General features: G+C 41.1%; 1 protein-coding gene across 2 annotated transcripts in view; it reads left to right on the top strand.

Annotated features, from left to right (window-relative positions):
- Positions 1 to 21,113, top strand: part of XPO6 (exportin 6) — a 119,106-nt gene that overhangs the window by 38,012 nt on the left and 59,981 nt on the right. For both annotated transcript variants that reach the window (XM_068565512.1, XM_068565511.1), the window contains exons 2-6: positions 1,105 to 1,195; positions 4,163 to 4,275; positions 5,090 to 5,287; positions 10,395 to 10,554; positions 12,514 to 12,591. In XM_068565512.1, coding sequence (XP_068421613.1) covers positions 1,105 to 1,195; positions 4,163 to 4,275; positions 5,090 to 5,287; positions 10,395 to 10,554; positions 12,514 to 12,591 — 640 coding nt within the window. The remainder of the gene's footprint in view (positions 1 to 1,104; positions 1,196 to 4,162; positions 4,276 to 5,089; positions 5,288 to 10,394; positions 10,555 to 12,513; positions 12,592 to 21,113) is intronic.

The following is a 21,113-nucleotide window of genomic DNA, read 5'->3' as shown; positions in this document are numbered from 1 at the left end:
TAGTTGCTCCACGGCATGTGAGATCTTCCCGGACCAGGGATCGAACCCATGTCCCCTGCATTGGCAGGCAGATTCTTAACCACTGTACCACCAGGGAAGTCCCTGTGGGCTTGTTTTAAAATGCAGTTTTAATAGTCAGCTCTCACTTTGGGGGCAGTGGAGAGGATATAGGGAAGGTGGGTGGGAAGAAGGAAATTAGGAGATGATTAAGAAATCAAAACTGCTGTTGGCTCCTGATCATCTCTAGGTAGATTATTGCCAGTGAGGATTCAAAAAGGGCCTGCGAATGCTCACCTTGTTGCAGACTGGTTATGTGAAGGAGTGTTGACTCAAGTTCATTGCTGCACCTGATGTCCCCTCCTTCAGTGAGAGAAGAAGAAGTGGGTTTGGGGCTATGTATGGAAAAGGGAGAGGATGAGCCTTGGGGGCTTAGGGTCCCTCTCTTATTCTCCACCTGAGTGGTTCTGCTGAGAGTCTGGCTCTCTGTGGGTCTGAGGTTGGGAGGTACTGTCTCATTTTTAGTCCTTGCTCTGCTTGGCTCTTAGCTGCACCTTAATCTCTGTTGGCTGCTCATGTGAGATTGAGAGTTGAGTGGATATTTGGCCCCTGAAGTCCCTTCAGAAAACCCCAGGAATCCATGCAGCAGTTTGACTACAGTTGCTCTGAATTTTAGAGTATGGCTAACTATTCAGACATGGGGCAAATAACATTGGTGACAGATAGTCTATAAGGCACCCTAACCTTTCTGAATCTCTTCACTCTGCCTATTCAGTCAGGGCCAGGGGCTGTTAATTTGCTTTCAGTATGTTTCCAGAATTAAATTTTAAATTATTTGCTCTCTTTTCCTTAGCATAAATAATTGAAAATTGATAGCACGGTAGCACGAATTTATAGAGTATACTAAAACTTTGGGTTTTGAGTCATCTGGGAAATTCCTTGCAGTTTTCTGGCTTATATCATGTATTTGAAGAATGTTGAACCAAGATGTTTTGAGGAAGTAAATTACTATGGCTGTTGAATGTTACCTGAAGGAACTGAGGAACAGTAGAATTGAAAATACAGTTACTGATTTTTTTTTTTGTTTTTTTCAAATTTCTTTGTTAGGCATCTGAAGAAGCCTCTCTCAGGGCACTGGAAAGTCTGATGACAGAGTTTTTCCACGACTGTACAACCAATGAAAGAAAACGTGAGATAGGTAAGTGAAATGTTGAGTAGTAAAGAGTCGTTTATAACGAAGAGGCCCCAATGGGGAGGAAAGAGTTGGTAGCCTTGATGTTGGCAGCCTGGTCAAGCCTGCATGTATCCCCTTGAATTCTGGCTCTTTTTAATCCAGTCCTGCTGGTTGGTGGCTGGTGAGGTCTACAAACCTAGCTGCAAGGGCTGTATTCGGCAGAGCCCACTAGAATCCATAGTGATGGATTTTCTTTCCTTTGGCCATGTGTGGAAACCCCTCCCCCTGCTTTGCTCTTAATTTTAGCAATGTTAAACTTTTATAAGAAGTCTGTGACTTAATTTAAAGAAAAAACTCATGAAAGCATTAAAACAAACATGTTTTTGGTGTGTAGAAGTCTATCCTGAACCTCATCTAGTTCCCAGAGATCCTTTAACGGGTGTAACCTTTGGGGCCTTCTTGCTTTTTCCTTATTGCCACTGTTATCGCTCTCATTCTGCAAGTTTTGTTGAATAAAGGCTTCAAACAACAGAGAGATGTAGGTGTAATTTCAGGTCTTCTGGGAACCTCGGCACCTTCTAGAACCTCTTTTTGAATTTAATACTCACTGACATGCACAATATTCATTAAAGCGTACTGTAAACTAGAAGGTTTATTTAAGTTGTGAGATCTCTGCTTCAGGGACATGCTGCACTGAAGTCCTAGAGTAATCTTTTTCTCCCTCTGAGCCCTCACTTAAGCCCTGAACTTGAAGATGAAAACTGTTTTTCTTGATCCAAACCTCGAGGCTTTCCCCTGTGTGTCTGGCTGCTCTGTACTGACCTTCATTGCTTTCACTTCCTTGGAGGCCTTTTTCTGTCTCTCCAGGTCTCTGCAGAGCCATTTCTCTGTCCCACGTGGCTTCTCTAAGTCATGTTAGCCAGCTGAGTGTTATGGCTGACTTCTGCCCTTGGTCCAAAGCTTGATTAGCGTTTGGATTTTCAGGTGGCCGGTAAACCTTCGGCTGCAGCCCATTTTCCCTTGCATCCTTTGAGTATCACATCAGCTCCTGGTGGATGCAGCTTCTTATCTCTTAATTTTAAATGTGGTTGGTCTCTTGTGGGCCTGCCCTGTATATGCCTTCTTTTCTGAGGGACTGTGCTGTAGGGAACCAGAGCGTTTATAAACAGGGGATACTGACGGAAGCTGAGCCCAGTAGATGATCAGGCCTCCGGCTTAGAAGATCCCCTCTGCTTGCTTCCCTAGGTTCTCTCTTATTACTCAGTTGGGCTGACCCACCTCTTGCCCCCAGAGTGAGCCTCTTGTTAGTTTTATGCTACCAAAGTACCTTATAGTAAAAGTATCACTGGTGATTTTTACCAAAGGAGGTGAAGGATCCTTTCCCTTACATCTAATTTCTCCATAGTCCTGTTTTTAGCTTATAATTGATATGCTTTTGGTTTTTCTCTTAAATTTTGGATTGCAAAGCTAATGTTGTTCACCTCAGTGTTCATGAATTAAAAGTGGAAGCTTTTTAACATATTTTTATTCTAATCTGATTTTTAAATAGTTTTAAATAACCAGATGCTACAAAAGTCTAATTTAAATGCCGGCTAAGGGGAATCCGGGGGTTTGGTAGTAGGCGTGTCTTAGTTCTTTTTGTACGTAGTCTCCATAGCTTTATTTGAGTGTGTGGGCTGGAACCACTTCTTGCTTCTTTTTTGATGTCTTAGGATAAACTAAAGTCTTTCCTAGCTAGGTGGGAGAAAGGAGGGGAGACCTTTTATTATAGGGGCTCCACCCATCCTCCACCAAAAGTGTGTTATTAGTGCTCTAGAGATAGAGCTGTTAGCAGGGAGCCTTAAGAGACAGTCTGGTCATTTTTGAAAGTGGAGAAGGCTGAAGCATCAAAGAGGAGCAGTGATTTGCTTGGGATCAGACTCAGTGAATTAGTGGCAAAGTCTAGAACAGAGCCCAGAGTTCCTTATTTCCAGCCAGAGATCACTCTGGTTGGACTTCACCTCTGGGAGTCATAGAAACTTTTGCTTAATTATAAGAACACACCATCAGCTTCCTTTTATAGGATTTGTAATGAGACTGCCTTGGTGCACTTAGCCTGAGTTGTAGGGCACTGGCAGAGCAGTGACTTTAGGATTAGAACGGGCTGCTGTGCTTGCTGCTTTTCCAAGGGCTTCCTAGAATCTCTCAGGGTTGTTGCCTTTGTATTTTTACCCGCTCTGTGTTATATTTTATGACCAGCGCAGCAGGTCAAGGTGACTAAGGGGCAGCATGTCCAGAAACACGGTGACAGACTCTTAATGCTTGCTGTCTGCCCAGCAGCCTCAGGAGGAAGAAAACCACTTCTAACTGATTTGAGGTGGACAGGGTGGTTCCTGGCAGCTCCCATGACTGCTGCTCTTATTTGCCGACTTGTGGGTGATATTTTAAAATAAAACCAACTCAGATGAAGAGTTAGCCATCTTGAATTCTCTTGCATTTTTTCCAATCCTGTATTTATAAGATTAGTCTTAATTTTTTCTTTTCCTACTTTTCTGGCCATCACTGTGTGTGTGTGTGTGTGTGTGTGTGTGTGTAAGAACAGTGTTGAGTGAGTGGTGAGGAGGTAATATATAGCTGTACCCCAGATGATGTAAGTTACCAGTTGGCCATCATTTGTAAGGTAAAAATGATACTCTTGTATCCGTCTACACATTAGGTTAAGAATTTCAGCAGTGAAAGTTTCTCTGCCTAAAAAAGTGCCCATAAAAAAAAGGTGTCCATAGCTAGGTTATTGTTATTTAGGTGTCAGTGTTCATGGTCACCTCAGAGTCAGAAAAATATTGTATGCTTTGTCCTTTCTATCTTGAAGAATCAGCTGGATTTTGTAATTGGTTTTGACATCATTACATTATGTGGAGAGAGGTGTGTTTAAAAAAAATAATAAGACAGCCTGCCTTATATTAATTTTGTGTATTTTCATAGCCTTCTCTTGTTGCTATTTAACTTTTCCAGAGGAACTTCTTAATAACTTTGCTCAGCAAATAGGAGCCTGGAGATTCTGCCTGTATTTTCTCTCCAGCACTAGGAATGACTATGTAATGATGTACAGTTTAACGGTTTTTGAGGTAAGTTGTCAGATACTTTTATACTATTCTGAAGAGTATTTTTTAGTCACATTGCCTTGTTATTGGCACTAGACTTTAGTTTTGATGTGTACATGGCTGGGAAATACTGGTAACTCAGCTCGGGGGCTTCTTGCCACATACTGCCTTTGTCAAGATGTCAGGTTTTCTAGGGTGCCTTTCCATCTTCAGCACCAAAAGGTAAGATAGGTGAGGTAGGGAGGTCGTTTGTGGTAACATATAACTTTTCCTTCCATGTTTTCATTTAAAAGAGAAAGATGATTAAAGAAAAACAGTTGGGAGGAGGGATGATACCCATTATACCATCATCCCAACCACAAAAATCTTCATTTATTTCAACTCTCTTCCAATCATTGCCTTCCTGTGCACACTTTTTTTCAAAAAACCTAATTATAATCATATTGCTCACTTCATTTTGCATTGTGTTTTTCCCCCTACTTACCTTTATATTATATTCCTATAAGGGGCTGTACCATTATTCACCAAGCCATTCTCCTATTCTTACATTAAAGTTGTTTCTGTCATTATTTTTTGGTAGAGACAATGGTGTGATAGAAAGTTTTTGCACCTACACCTTTTTGTTTCTGTTAAATTATGTAGCTGTTAAATTATGTTCCTAGGAATGGGATTGTTGTATCATAAAATTTGAGTATTTTATTATTCTCATTGCCAAATTGCTCCAAACCTTTGTTTAAAAGCAGAGTTTCTTGTTTGAGGGAGATAGCTACTGTTGGATGAAAACCAGTTTGTTTTGTGTATAGATTGTTAACTTACAAGATGTATACTTGTTTTTCAGAATCTGATCAATAAAATGTGGCTTGGGGTCCCATCTCAGGATAAGATGGAAATCCGTAGCTGCCTGCCCAAACTCCTCTTGGCTCACCACAAAACCTTACCTTACTTCATCCGGAACAAGCTCTGCAAAGTGATTGTTGACATTGGCCGTCAGGATTGGCCCATGTTCTACCATGACTTTTTTACTAACATTTTACAGGTAAGGAGATAACCTACAGAAACTTTATCTTGTAAATAATTTGTTTGAAGAAGTGATTATTTTCTTGTCTTGAAGACGATTTTTAAGATGAGCGTTTTGGAACTGCAATGGTGAGGTCATTGTGGGGTGGATTATCTCATTCACTTAACCTTGTGTTCCTGAGACATGCTGTACCTTGGTGCAGTGGAGAAGGTGGGGGATGGGGAGCCCCAATCACTTTGCTAACCTCTTGTGAAATTTTGTCCAGCAAGTATTTGAAAGCCTGTTAGGTACTGTGCCAGGTGTTGGGTGCCAGGATGAGGCCTTCGATAGTTACAGTTTAGTGGGGAGAAAGCGATGGAAATAATAATTACCCAACAATATGTTAATGTCTGTAGTGGAGTATTGTGCCGAGTGCAGTGAGGACACAGCATTTAGACTCAAGGAGCTGAGGTGTTTTCAGTGTTGTTGGTGATGAGATGCGAGGTGGTGGCTTGAGTGGTAGAGTGAGAGGCTAGGCTGACGGACAGGGCCAGAGCAGGGAGGGCTTTGCGTTTGCAGGGGGCGTCAGTGTTTAATTCATAGTCCTTACTCGAGAACTAATGAAAAGTTTGGAGAAGGGAGACAACGTGGCCACACGTTTATGTTGGAGTGACGACTTTAGCAGCAGTGTGGAGTCTGGATTGCAGAGGGGTGAGGCCAGAGCGAAGGAGGCCTGGAAGGCTGCTGCTGGAGAAGTCTGAGTGAGCCGAGGGGCCTGAGCCAAGCCGGGGCTTACCTGCTGGACAGCAGCGAGGCACGGAGGAGGCTTTGGGCAGGGACTAGGTTGTAGGGAGGAGGGAAGGAGGAAGCTAGAATGCCTTCCAAGTTCCTGGCTCAGATGGCAGATTTTCTAGGCCAGGGATGAAGGAGGAGGAAATGGGTTTGGGTAGAAGATGGTGAATTCAGTTTGGCAGAAAATGCATTTAAGATTTGCGTGTTCCTTCTGTGCACGTCTAGTGAGACATTAGGAAATGTGGATCTGGAGTTCAGGATTTGGAAGTCATCAGGGAATAGGTGGGACCTAAAAGCCAAGAGGGCGATGCTTTTGTTCATTTGACTCCTGTGATAAAGTTGGAAACGTTTATATTATCGAGGCAGTCTTGGGTATGTAGGAAATGGGCATTATGTACAGATTTATAGAAATAAAATTCTTTGAAAATTGGTTATAGTCTTAGTGACGGCAGAATCTTCCGGAACAATACCATTTTCTAATGTTCTGCTTGCTCTCCCTGCAAACCGTTTGAATGATGCAGCAACTTAAAAAATCCAGCATCCATATTGCTTCTTTTGGATTGCCTCTCAAGGTGGCACAGAAATTCTTCATTCAATATTATTTTGTTTTGTATGGTGATTCATTTATCTAGAGATTTATTGAATTGATATTGTAAAGGAGATTCATGCATTTATTCCATAAACTATTTGTTGAATACCAGCCATGTACTAATAACTAGGTTCGTGGGGGGATATAGTAATGAACAAATAGCTGCCTTCATGGAGCTTATAATCCCAAGGGGGAGGCATCAGTAAACAATAAGCAAGTAAATTCTTTCAGGTAGGTATAAGTATTGTGAGAAAACTAAATCTAGGGTGAGGAGGAGGGAATATCAGGAGTGTTATTTAGATGGGATGATCATGGAAGCCTTTTCTGAGAAGCAGACTTTTGAGCAGAAACTGAGTGGAAGTGATGGAGTGAGCCATGTGGGCTTCCAGGGTAACAGTGTTGTAGGCAGAGGGAATAACAGTGCAAAGAACCCGAGGAATGGCTAGGAGGCGGGGAGCCTGGAGTGGTGGGTTAGGAGGCCAGAGGCTTTGCTGGCTCTCTCTGACACGCTTGCTTTCACTCCAAGTTGAAAAGCAGTTGTGGTAAGTCTCCATGGCTCTCTAAGAGGGAGCCAGGAAGTCCACGGAGATGGAAAGAACCAGGAAGGTGGGGGGGTCTGAGTGGATTCCATCCTGGGTTGGTCAGTGGTGTGTCTTGTGTGAAGCAGCAAGAATGTGAGCCAGACAGAGAGCCGAGTCCTGTCGGCAGCAGTGAGGAGAAACCATGTTTTCGCCCAGCTGAGATCATTTCCTTCGATGCAAAGCAGACATTTCTTGTCTTCCCATGAAGTATGATTAATGATGATAAATGAGAATTCGGAAGAGCATTTTTAGGTGAGGTGCTCATGGAGATTTCAAAAGGGTAGCTGTGTCTTCCTCTCTTCGCCACCACCTCCCGCTTTCCACCCTTCAGAAATGACTCCTTTCACCTCATGCAGCCTTCATGACTTTGAAACACCCCATAGTGGAAGGGGCACTGGACTGGGAGGCAGTGGGTTTGGGGTCTGTGTCCATTTTGGTCACAAATCACCTTGATTTTAGTAACTCCTATGTGAGCCTCCGTTTCCTTCTGTGTACAATGAGAGGATTGGACTAAGTGATCTTTAAAATTCTTTCCAGTTGTATTATTCCCCGCTTCTTATTCATGCATGAGAACCAGTCAGTGGCATGAAAGCCATGTCAAGAATGATTGGTGCTAAATTGCTGACATTTCTGATAATGATAATAAAGAAAATCTTTTCTTTAGGCATTGGTAAACAAGACCAAACTGGTTCTGGAATCAACTTCACAATTATATAATCTGTTGATTAAACCATCTGAAAGGTTTTATAGGCTTAGTTCCATTATGGTCTGCAGTCTGGGGTGCATAGCCTTTTTTTTTTTTTAATTCTGTAACGTTTGGCCTGGGGCATCTGTGCAGTTTATGCCATAATTATGATGACCGCCATACCAGGCAAAGAGGAGTCGATTTGGGGCCCCAGAAAGATACTTGCAGTTCTGTGTGTTGGTTATAGCCTTTCTAGGCCATTGGAGAAGGAATTGTTGAAGTCAGAACCGACCCCTGTTCTCCCCACCTCCCCCCGCCCCCCCCCGCCTGCACTAGCACGTACATCAGACCTTTCTAGAGTCAGTTCTTCAGAGTCCTGAAATCTGCTGAGCTGGACTTCTGGTCACATTGTGCGTGGGGCCAGATACTTAAGGGGCAAGCATTGAAAAGAAGCATAGAAAGAATTTTGATGTTTCTTCTCTGATTGGCTGGTATGATAAAAATTTCTGAAGCTAACACTAAGGACCTGAACTTGATTTGCAACCTGAAGGTGCTTCTTCTCTATTAAAATAAATTGCAGAGATTACCTATGTCATGAGCTTTAATTATGTATGTGAGGATGGTGAAAGGAGACACTCTTTTAATAAAACGCTTTCTGGAAACAAAGCTAGTGAGAAGGAAAATTACACATTTTATCAGGCTGTTCTTTCAAGTAAAGAATAACTTTCATTTTCAGCCAGCTTCTTGCCTGACTCTCTTCCCTTCTCCCAAATGATGAGAGAAAGGAGGACCTTTAAGATACGTTTTCCATACTATAGGGATTTTTTATTTCTGGAGAGCACAGAAGCATTTCATACGTACAGGAAAGTGTTGCCCAGTGGAATATTTGGTAATGAGTCATTCCCAGCTGAGAGAGTAAGAATGAGGTCTTGGGGGAAAATAGAGACAAAAGGGATGGAACAGAAAGAAGGAAATGAAAGGAGAGAAGTAATGGAAATCTTTTAAAATACAGATTGATAATCCAAAGGTGTCTGAATGAAAAGGGGTGCTTATAAAGTTCTATTCACTTTATCATGTAAAGAAAAATTGTTAGAGGAGGGATTTCCTGTTTCTCCCCTACTGCATTATCTGAATTTTAAGTCGGTGTTAGAAATAGCCCGAACTTGTAGCGCACGAAGGGAAAACTTGTGGAGGATGTACTTGAAGTGTTAGCTGATTTAATAGAGAGCATTTTCAACACACTATTACTTGCTGCTGAGGGCAGTTGAATTTCTCTTTAAGTTCCCAATGTTGAGTCCTGCTCTTTGGGGATGTGCTTTTCCTTGGTCTGCGATGGGAAGGGTTGTTTTCAAGGGACAGGAAAGTGCCCTGTGTTTTTTTTTGTTTTTTTTGTTTTTGCCCTGTGTTTTTTGAAGTGGAGAATATCCTTTCTATCTGGGTGTAGTTCCTGGTGACATCCTCTTCCCTAAGGTTTATATTTTATAGATTGAGTAAAAAAAAACCTTATTTTTATCAGGGAATGAACTACATTTAAAGTTAATTATGATTAAAGAAAATGGTCAAGTTTTTTTTTAATTTATTTGCTCTTTCGTAGATTGTAGCATATAACCCAATAGGATTTTAATGGTACCTTGATTACTTTTACCGTTTCTGGAAACTAAAAAATAAATGCTTTGAATTTTGTGAAATTGATAAGAAAGATATAAGTAGTGTTATGCTGTTGAAAGTGTACCTTTTTTTCTGTCTCTTGTTTAAGGAAACTTTCTTATGGCATAGTGGATATTGCAGGTGATAGAAAAAGTACCTTAATTTGCTACATAGGTATTTGCAAAGTCCTAACCGTATCAGTATCATAGTTTAATGACGTGTATGTGTGTTTTTGCTCTGCCACATGTTTAATCTTGAACTTTTATGAAGCATTCAAAGCTTGGAACTGTAAACTTGATTTAACACCTGAATATTGGAAAGATACCACAAATTGGTTTACCATACCGAAATCACTAATATAGTAACCTGGGCAGAGTAACCAAGGCTCTGTTGGGAGTATGGACATGTATAAAAATTGCTATGTTAGGTGTAAAAGAGCATTGTTTTCTTGTTGTTTTTAAGTTCATGGTGTTATTTAGAATTTTGTCTTTAAAATAAGATGAGAATATATTTTGAATGGTTAAAAAGGTACGTAAGTGTACTCGGTCATTTTTCTAAAGGTTTGATTTATGTAGCCTGTTCATGTAAGATTAAACACAGAGGTACAGTTGACATTCCGTATCCATAAGATTTGAACTCTCCTGTATGAGGGCTGACTGCACTACACCATTGAATATAAAGGGACTTGAGCATCCTTGGATTTTGGTATCCACAGGGATCCTGGGAACACCCCACCCCCACCCCCCATGGATACCGAGGGACGACTGTACTTCATAGATTCACCATTCGTCAGTCTTCTTTGTACCTTAATTAGCCAGGCACTCTGCTCAGAAACTTACTTTTTCCTGGCAGTTGATCCAGTCCCCTGTGACAACTCCCCTCGGGCTGATCATGTTGAAGACAACTTCAGAAGAGCTGGCTTGTCCCCGTGAGGACCTCAGCGTGGCTCGGAAGGAGGAGTTGCGAAAGCTGCTGCTGGAACAGGTGCAGACAGTGCTTGGGCTACTGACAGGTGAGCAGCTGGGTGGCACCAGAAGGCAGAGGCCTGCCTGCAGATGCCGGGAGTGCAGGCCCTGGCACTCAGAATTTTTGAGCAGTTGCCTTAGCTGTTACTGAGACCGAACGTAAAAACAGAAAGAATGTGGTGCCATATTCCCAGCACCTAGCCCAGTATCTAGCACACGATAGGGTCTCAAAAAATGTTTGTAATTTATCTTCCTTTTAAAGTCTTTCATTATTTGGTCCTCACTATAGCCATGATTAATGCGGTATAGACCGGGTCATAGGAATGTGATTGAAATGCTGATTACTGCATTCTAAGTAAGGTGGGTGGCAAGCACTTTATTTAAGATGATTTGAATTTAAATCAGGAGAAGTTGGAGGAGGAGGAGGAAGATGTGAACATTTCAAATTCTGAGTAGGGAAGTGAGACCAGGTGTGGAGTCAGCACCCTGTGCGCCAGGTTGTAGTTGTATGTAGCGTTTGCTTCGTCATCTGGTCTGTTGCGTTAGAGCCTCGTGACTATGAGTGAAGAGTAAGAATAAACAGAAAGCAAACTTCAGAATGAGACAGGAAGGTAGGAAGAGAACGGAGCCCCTGTGTCTCGAGGGCGACAGGGCGAGGGCCGTGCCCGCTGTGCTGCCGGTGGAGCTGCTGGTTCTGAGGTGCAGGGGCGGTGTCGGGCCATGAGGCCAAGCCGCGCGCTGGAGGCAGTGTTGTAGGGACAAGAAGGGTTTCTATCTCCAGCTCTTCTACTCAGGCTGCTTCTTGGATATCTAGGGACTTTTTTTTTTTTTTGCATGTGTTACAAAAGTGGTCGTCATGAGGTGGGCACTTAAAATTGGTTATAAGAGTGTTTTGATTAAAAGTAAACTTGCCATTTACCCCCCATCCTTCCCGAAATCCCTAGGGGAAACCCAGACCTCAGAGCATTCATTCAAAGCATATTTATTGACATCCACAACTAGTTGTTAAATTTCTAGAGTTAGGGACCATGTCTGACATCTCTGTGTCCTACTTTTGCGGACACTAAAATTTTTTGAATTGAGATATAATTCACGTATCATAAAGTCTACCATTTTAAAGTGTAACAGCTCAGTGGTTTTTAACATAGTCACAAGGTTGTGCTACTATCACATTGTCTAGTTCCAGAACATTTTCATCACCCCAACCTCTGGCAACCATTAGTGTATTATCTGTCTCTGGATTTTCCTATTTGGACTTTTCATAAAAATAGAATCATAGAATATGTGACCTTTTGTGTCTAGCTTCTTTTACTTAACACGATATTTTCAATGTTTTCCATGTTATAATATTAAATATTTTGAGAACAAAATATTTTTAAAAGCTTTTATGATCATCTTATATGCCAGGTTCTGTAAGGAGATATAAAGAGGAATAAAACATAGTCCCTGCCCTCTAGTAATGTATACTCTAGTAGGGGAGAAAGACAATGTGTTAAGAGTTATGGTAGAGGTAATGTTTTATGTGCAGGCAAAACTGAGCAGGGAAGACTTCCTGGAGGAGGTGACAGCTGAGTGGAATTCTGAGAGACAGGTAGCAGTTAGTCTGGTGAAAGGTCAAGTTGGATTGGAAGGGGGAGAGCAGTTCAGAGGTTAAGAAGGAGAACACATGAGAAAGGAACAGCTAGTAAATAGTGCAGCGTGATGAAGCCTTTGTGTGGGGTGGGGGTGAGGCCTGACGGGGAGAGCAGAGGCCAGATGCTGAGATTGTGCGGATGGTACTGTTGACTGGTGAGGAGCATGAGAATATTAGTGGCAGGTTTGTGGGGAAAGATATATTGAGTTTGGAATATCCAAGTGGTGTTGTCCAGAAAAAGCAGTTAGACATAGAGACAGACGTTTAAATACTGATTCTTGATCAAATATATCAATACATTGTTTTTCTAAATCTGATTTTTATATGTTAAGTTTTATTTCTCTCTTAAACTCAGTTTCTCCTTTCTTTGTAGGTATCTTGGAGACTGTCTGGGACAAACACAGCGTGACTGCTGCCACCCCACCACCATCCCCGACCTCAGGAGAAAGTGGTATGGTCTGCACCATACATTGTGTTCCTCTTTTTAAATGCAGTTGGGGGTCTCAGCAGGGTAGCAATTGCTTATCTATGCCAGACACAGATGCACATTCTTCCTTAATCTATTTTTGGCCTCTCTGCCCTTGTCTTCTGAGTAGCTGACTTTCTTAGTTCCTTGTAAGTACTTGTACTTTCTAATATAATATTTTGAACAACATAGCTTGTTTCTTCCTTGCCCATCAGGAAGGTGGCACCTTCAGCTTATGACTGCTGTCCCTCCTGGCTTGTTTTTCCCTTTTTCTCATATTTCATGGCTGTATTGCTCATGCTGAGGTTGGTATGAGCCTGTGGGCGTGATGTGTCTGCTTTGCAGTCATGCAGGGGTCAGGTCATAGGAGGTGGATGGCAGCCCGAAGGAGGGGACGTGGGCATGTGGAGTGCTTACTTCCTCATGGGCTCAGGGAAAAGTCATCTTGGCCTGGACAGATTGGGAGCCAGTGTGCAGTAATCAGCACTGACTTTATAGAAGTTTGGATTCATTTGATAAAGTGTGGGTATATTTACAGCGGCCATTAAATAGTTTACTGGCGGCTAGTTATTGTCCATAGTTATATTAATATCTGTTTCAAAAGTCACAGAGTGCAGTTCACCTAAAAATGGCTACTTTCAAGGATGGACGGAAAGAGGAAATTGTGTCTGAGCAGGAACTTTTAGTTTCTAAGTGGCTTCTGTTTACATTAAATGATCACAAATGCTTTTCAAGTAGAGTACATCCTGTGAAATGGCACATACTACTTCCTCTACTGTAAAGGTTGATGTGGCTAATGAGAAATGTTTCCTCATCTTTCTCCTTTACATCAAGGAAATAGGCTGTTGAAATCAGACATCTCTGAGCCCTAGCTGTTTCATGTAGCCTGTTGTTAATATGTGGAAGTGGAAATTCTTGCAGAGTTACCGTAGAATTGAAAATACATCATGAAGTTTTGAGGACTGCTTACAGTTTACTAATTTATTTCGATTCTATTTATCATACTTGGATTAAAAACTGTTAGAGAGTCACTTGCCATACTTCTTAGGTTAAAAACTATTACAGAGTTCTAGAGTATATTAGAAGCCTACAGGAAATTGAACTTTATTTGTATTTGGTGGCAAACCTTCATTTTCAAAGTGGATATTTGAGGTGACTTAGCAGATTTATATTTTGCAATATTTGAATGATTAAAGAAAAAATTGCAAAGATGCAGAGATTTGATTTTTGAGTATACACCTTGGAATCTCTTGCAGTTTGGCTGATCTTAAAATTTGTCATCTCAGGAATTCCCTGGTGGTCCAATGGTTAGGACTCCGTGCTCTCACTGCCAAGGGCCCAGGTTCAATCCCTGGTTGGGGGAGCTAGAATCCCACACACAAGCCGTGTGGTGTGGCCAAAAAAAAAAAAAAAAATTTGTCATCTCATTTCAATAGTAGTTTGCAAAAATTGGTTCTTTTGATAGTTGAATACTATCTTAGTATCCAGGTTAAGTGAGCAGCAGCAGTTTACTTTAGTAAAACTTGTTTTTCTGATATCGTTTTCCAGTACCAAAAGCTGTGAGTTTTAGTTGGCTTCTTTCAGGTACATGTTCTGAGCTAAGTCAGTTTATACTTTGATAGACTTATATCCTGGAGGCCACGTTGGAGAATATTAGATAATACAAATCAAAAATAAATGCTTGACTCTTTCATGTGTTGCCTAGGTTTTGTTTATGAGGTTAGGGGAAATAAAATAAGAACTCAGCTGACATTCCATATAAACAAAACCTAAAAATATGATGAGTGCTTTTTGAGAGTTGCCTCTTAGACATTATTAAAATTTTTGAAGTCTTGAATATTAGTATTTGAGAAAAAGCAAAAAAAATTGAGACTGGTGGGGGGGTGGACTAGGGAGTTAAGTAAGCTTTTAAGTTGGTGCACTTCCTCTTTTAAAAAAAAAATTGCATGTTCACTTGTTAACTCTATGAGAGTTGTGAGTGAAGCCATCAGATCTTGCTTCACTATATGGGCAGTGCTAATGATTTAATCAACATTTATTTTGATGCTTTTGCTCAACTGCCTTTGTGCCCTTAAGACACCAAGTTAAGTGGTAAAATGTCTAGAAAATTCTTTAGCTCCCTTGACTGTGAGTTCAGTTTTATAGAGGAAATTCTGAGAAACCATGGGGCCCAGTGAATAAACTCAGATAATTCCTAAACATACCCCATCAGCAGTCCCTGCCAGACTCTCACTGCCCTGCCCAGCTGCCCATCAGACTTGGCCCTGTGGGCTTTTGGTCTCTTTTCTCATATGTTTTCTTGTAATGTCATTTTCTGTCTGATCACTTTCAAAGAATAAAACCCAGGGACTAGTCCCTGCAACAACTGCTCTAACAGCCTGGTTATAGAAAAAGTTTTGACGGGTGTGTGTAGTTTATTTCTCAGAATAGTTCCCCAAATTATTGCCTCATCTCCTAAACTCACCTCACTAGACCAGAATCCTGTGAAATTGATGATGGTTTTCTCTCTTATTTACAAAAAGGAAGCTGGGGTTCATGGCCGGTGACTTGCCAGAGGTCACATCACCAGTGAGGGGTGGGACAGTGACGTGAACCCATCATTCCCAGTCGAGGCGCACTGTCTTTCTTCTAAGTTTGCTGTCTCGGTCACTCTCACCATTTCTGCCCGCCTCCTCCTTCCCCTGGTTGAGTCCTGGCTCGCTGCTTACTTGGTTTACCTTCTCTGACCTTGGATGTCCTCTCTCTAGAAGAGCAACTCTGCTTTGAGGAGTGAGTGAGGGGAGGTGTGGATGTACCGTCTGTATGCCGTCGTGTGGCTTCTTTCTGCGCTCATGCAGCCTCAGCCCTCTTCCTTAGTTGCTCTCTTGTCCTCGCTTCTTTTTGCTTGGAAAATGGGAAGAAAAGTGAACAAAACGAAATTACATAAATACTGTAGTTCTGAGCTAGCTTTGATTGTTCTGTAATAAAAATTAAGGGGCCATATCGTTCTTGCACACATGGTATTTAGTTTTAAATATAAATGTGTCTATATACTGGCTATGGAAAGTTTTTTAGGGTGAAGATGTCTTAGCCCTAATCGATTGCGACCAGTTTACACCTTCTGGGTTTTTTCCCCAACTCTTTACAAGATGCACATGTTCGTGTACTTGCAGATCTTTTCACCTGTAGAAAAATGGGACTTGGGATCACAACTCTTGTGATCTTGTTTCCTCCTCCCAAGGGTTCCTTAAAAAGAGTTTCTCCCCATTTTACTGGACTCAGGCTACAGTTAGGTCGGAGGATCTTAGTTGGGGGATTTAGCCCTGCAGGGGATATTTGGCAATGTGGAGAAATTTTTTGGTTAACATAACTGAAGAAAGAGTACTACTGGCATCTGGTGAGTGGAGGCCAGGGATGCTGCTAATACCCTTCAGTGCACAGAACCATAAAGAATTATCCAACCCCAAATGTGAATAGTGCTGAGGTTGAGAAACTCTTAATAAATGTAGAACTGAATAGAAAACATGTGGAATTTCAGTAAGTAAGAAAAGAAAAAAGCTGAGGGGATCTTTGCATGAAAGCCCATTACAAGTGTTCCAACCATGTCTGGGTTACTTCCAAGTTAGTAAATGCCCCAGAGTAGCCTACATACTACTTGGGGCGTGGGTGCCAGTTGCCACCAGGGCCTGGCCCAATTCAGGGACGATGAGGTTGGTCACAGGTGTTTTAAAATCGAAGAGCCCTCTTACAAGCCCTCTTTGTAATCAAGAGCTTGTTAAAGCTCTCTCAGCATAGCTTTGGAAATGCTGCAGCATGAAGCAGGGTCTCTGTTCTGTGGCGATTCCTTCACTTGGATTAAAATACAATTTTGGAAAAATTCTTCTATGATTTACTAAAATTCCCTGAAACATTTAAAGTTGAGTAAAATAATTTTTATCGAGAAACAACATTAAAAGATACTTGTTTTGAGGGGAAAAAATAGTCAGAGATCATCCTATCCACATAAATAGGTTTTACCTTTGCATACTCCCGTTCAGTCTTTGTCCTTGTGCTTATACCTTTCTATAGTTTCTGTCATGGTGTACACATGCTATTTTACATGTGACTTTGGATCTTATATATTTTTCTATATTTGAATATTAGCTTTCTGACTGATCATTTTTCTTGGCTGCATAATCTTTCCTGACCTGGCTTCTGGGAAGGAGCATAGGCTTTGGGGCTAGACCTGGGTTTTAGTTTCAGCTCTGCCTCTGACTAGCTGAGGAACATGGGGGAAATGCCTCATCTGTGTTTGAGTTATTCTAACTGTCTGTAAGTGCAGATAATCATAATACCTACTTTAGAGCTGGGAGCATTAAATGAGAATATGTATGTAAAGTGCTTGGTGCAGCACCAAGCAAATAATAATAGCACATGAAAGGTAGCTGTTCTTTTTTTTTTTTTTAATTATTATTTATTTATTTATGGCTGTGTTGGGTCTTTGTTGCTGCGCGCGGGCTTTCTCTAGTTGCGGTGAGCGGGGGCTACTCTTTGTTGCGGTGCGCGGGCTTCTCATTGCAGTGGCTTCTCTTGTTGCGGAGCACGGGCTCTAGGTGTGCGGGCTTCAGTAGTTGTGGCTCGCAGGTAGAGTGCAGGCGGAGTCATTGTGGCGCACAGGCTTAGTTGCTCCGCGGCATGTGGGATCTTACCGGACCAGGGCTCGAACCCCTGTCCCCTGCATTGGCGGGCGGATTCTTAACCACTGCGCCACCAGGGACGTCCTAGTAGCTGTTCTTAACATCAGTGTTATCATTGATGTGTTGCTCTCCCCACACCCCCCCTTAGAATCCCATTCTGGAAAAATTCTTCTGAGCTGAAGAATAGGGCCAACTTTTTTGTTTTGTTTTTGTTTTTAAAGCCAGAATTTATTTCTATTTAAGAATGTTCAAGAGACTTGAAAAAGGCCCAAGGGCCCAACAGTGTCCGGGTTTAGTATAAGATCATACTGAGGTGGTGTCTGTTGGTTCCTCCATTGCTAAAGCCTCAGTTTGATCCTGGTTGATAAATGCCCTGATAATTCTAATAGTTGGGTAATGGTGATTTCCTCTAACTGGCATCTTTCATAAATGGCCGTCAGTCCATGAACGATGAAAAAAAGCAATACCAGAAACAGCCACTGATAGAAAGTTGTATGACTCAAGTGGAAAGCCACCACAGCAATTCCAAAAATCAAAATTATTAATCCAGTCATAAACAAATTGAAACGTTTGCAGATTCTGCTTGAACATCCTTCTTGCATTATTCTTTGAAACCAGGTCTTCTGATTACCAGCTTGAGTAGCTGAGATCATGATGAGTCTCATCTGGTATCAAATGCAGCTCTTTCAGAACAGAAACCAGCAAACACCTTCCAAGATAGATGCCAGAGGACAACTTTTTAATCTAGTTTTAACAATGGAAATTAAACTCCTTATTAATAAATCACAAAATCCTCATTTTAATGGCTGAGGAGATTGAGGCTGAGAAAGGTTAACTACTCTGTTCATATTAATCCAACATTAGTATAAGGCAGCAGTTCTCAATAGGTCTGGGGACCCCTGGAGGTCCCCCCAAACCCTTTCAGGGTCCCAAAGGTCAACGATGTGGTCATAAAAATACTAAGACATTGTTTGTCATTTTTATTCTCACTCTCATGAGTCTACCGAGTAAAAAAAGCTCATTCAGATTCCACATTGCAATTAACCTTTAAGAAATGAGTACTCATCAGATTTTAGTATTAGAATAGCTGCCGTTATCTGAAAAGGCCACTTCCTTCTCTTTCAGTTGTATATCTGTGTGAAGCTGGGTTCTCTTCATATACTTCAATAAAACAACATAGTACAACAGATTGGGTACAGAACCAGATGAGAGAATCTAGCTATCTTCTTTCAAGCCACACAATAAAGAGATTTCCAAAAATGTAAAAACAGTGCTATTCTTCTCACTTATTTTTTGGAGGGCAAAATACAGTTTTTTCATTTAAAAATGTTGTTTATGCTAACATGTAATGGGCTTATCATTATTAAATGAATTAAATATTTGAAAAATTCTTAGTTTTAATTTCTAATGTGACAAATATCAATAACCTACATAAACAGAAAGAAGCTTTTTGCTGTCCTCAGTGATTTTTAAGAGTGTAAAGGGGTTTTAAGACTAAAACATTTGAGAACTGCTGCTATAAGGTAAAAAACAAAATGTAAAAATTTACCCAGTATTCCACCATACAGAAATAACATCATTCCAGACCTCTCTTTCTACATAGATGCAGTTAAAGATAGATTAAACTGAATAAAAGGACCAAATGGCATCGTACCATGTATTTTTTTTTTGGTATCATATATTTTTGCTAAAGACTATTCAGTTTTAGTTTTACTTGAATTTAACAGGAAGTATTAAACGGAAGGAATTGCTGACCTTGAGATGCTTTTTCCACAAGGAATATTAGTTTGTAAAAGATATCTCCGGGCTTCCCTGGTGGCGCAGTGGTTGAGAATCTGCCTGCCAATGCAGGGGACACGGGTTCGAGCCCTGGTCTGGGAAGATCCCACATGCCGGGGAGCAACTGGGCCCGTGAGCCACAACTACTGAGCCTGCGCGTCTGGAGCCTGTGCTCCGCAACAGGAGAGGCCGCGATAGTGAGAGGCCCGCGCACCGCAATGAAGAGTGATCCCCGCTTGCCTCAACTAGAGAAAGCCCTCGCACAGAAATGAAGACCCAACACAGCTAAAATAAATAAATAAATAAATAAATGTATTTAAAAAAAAAAAAAAAAGATCTCCAAGGATAAGAAAAAAAGGTTATGAAAACCAATTTCTTACTACATATTTTAATTTTAGACCATATATTTTGAGACTTCGTGCTTGTGAAAGGTGAGAAAGTTAGTTAGCACACCCTTCTATAATTCCACCATTTGTTGAGTCTTGATTCTGTATTTAATTCAGTGCTTGCATTAGTCGCTTTGCCACAGCTTCACCATTCTGTAATTCTTCGTTTTTATTTATCTCTTTATTTGCATGGTTTCATTGTTCAGTATCCTCCCTAAGAATCTGTGGGCAATATATTATTTCAATTTTTGCATGTTTGAAAAAAATGTCACCTTCCTTTATACTCAAAGGGGACCTTTGGGTTAGGTCATTCTTTGCCCCAGAACTTGTAGACACTGCACCACTGTTTTTTGGCTTTGACTGTTACTGTGAAGTCTGAATTTGGGGTTTTCTCCTTTGTATATGTGCATTTTCTGCCTACATTCCTTCCTTATTCCTGAAGTTTTTGTATTGATTACGCCTTATTTTTTTTCTTGGGGCAGAATAAGCCCTTTCATTTTGTATAGTCACACCTTTATTTCAGGAAAGGCTTCTTCTTGTTATAGTTATGAATGTTTTTCTTCTTTTGTCTTCTCTAACATCATTTTATAGCCACCCCCACCCCCAATTTCATTTTGTGTGATTTCCTTTAGTGTTCAGTGCTTCTCAAAAATTAAGCAAGCATAAGAATCACCTGGAGAGCTGGTACAAGCACAGCTTCCTGCCCCCACCCCCCAGGTTCTACTTCAGTGGATGTGGGTGTTGCCTGATCATTTGTATTTCCGACAAACTTCCAGGTTATGTTGATGATGCAGGTCCCCAGACATCACCTTGACTAGCCCAGTAGTTTCAAATTTTTGGTCTTTGGACCTGTTTACTCTTTTTTTTTTTTTAAATTGAGGTATAATTGACATATAACACTGTTAGTGTTAGTTTCAGGTGTACAAAATAGTGATTTATGTATATTTGCAAAATGATCACCACAGTAACTGTAGATCCATTACCACACAGTTACAAGTTTTTTTCTTGTGAGAATTTATTTTACACTATTAGCAACTTTCAAATATACAGTACAGAATTGTAAACCGTAGTCACCATATTGTACATTACATCCCCAGGACTTATTTGTCTTACAGCTGGAAGTTTGTACCTTTTTAACCACCTTCACCTGTTTCGCCCACCCACCCTGGACCCCTTTACTCTTTTTTTAAAAAAAAATTAATTAATTAATTATTTTTTGGGGGGTGCTGCGTTGGGTCTTTGTTGCTGCACACAGGCTTTCTCTAGTTGTGGGGAGCAGGGGCTCCTCTTCATTGCGGTGTATGGGTTTCTCATTGCGGTGGCTTCTCTTGTTGTGGAGCACGAGCTCTAGGCACCCAGGCTTCAGTAGTTGTGGCTCACCGACTCTAGAGCGCAGGCTCAGTAGTTGTGGCACATGGGCTTAGTTGCTCTGCAGCATGTGGGATCTTCCTGGACCAGGGCTTGAACCCGTGTCCCCTCCATTGGCAGGTGGATTCTTAACCACTGTGCCACCAGGGAATTCCCTGAACCCCTTTACTCTTAAGAATTATTGAGGTCCTCAAAGAGCTTTGTGGGTTTTATCTGTTGATATTCAAACTGAGAAAATTTGGAAATATTTATTAATTCTTTTAAAAGTAACTGTGATGAATTCAGTGCATATTAACAAATAATATATCTTAATGAAAAA

The sequence above is a fragment of the Eschrichtius robustus genome, chromosome 16 (genome assembly GCF_028021215.1).
Source record: "Eschrichtius robustus isolate mEscRob2 chromosome 16, mEscRob2.pri, whole genome shotgun sequence".
In the NCBI taxonomy this organism is placed as follows: Eukaryota; Metazoa; Chordata; class Mammalia; order Artiodactyla; family Eschrichtiidae; genus Eschrichtius; species Eschrichtius robustus.
Note: the sequence above shows the minus strand (reverse complement) of the source record. Positions and strands in the feature narration are given on the sequence as shown.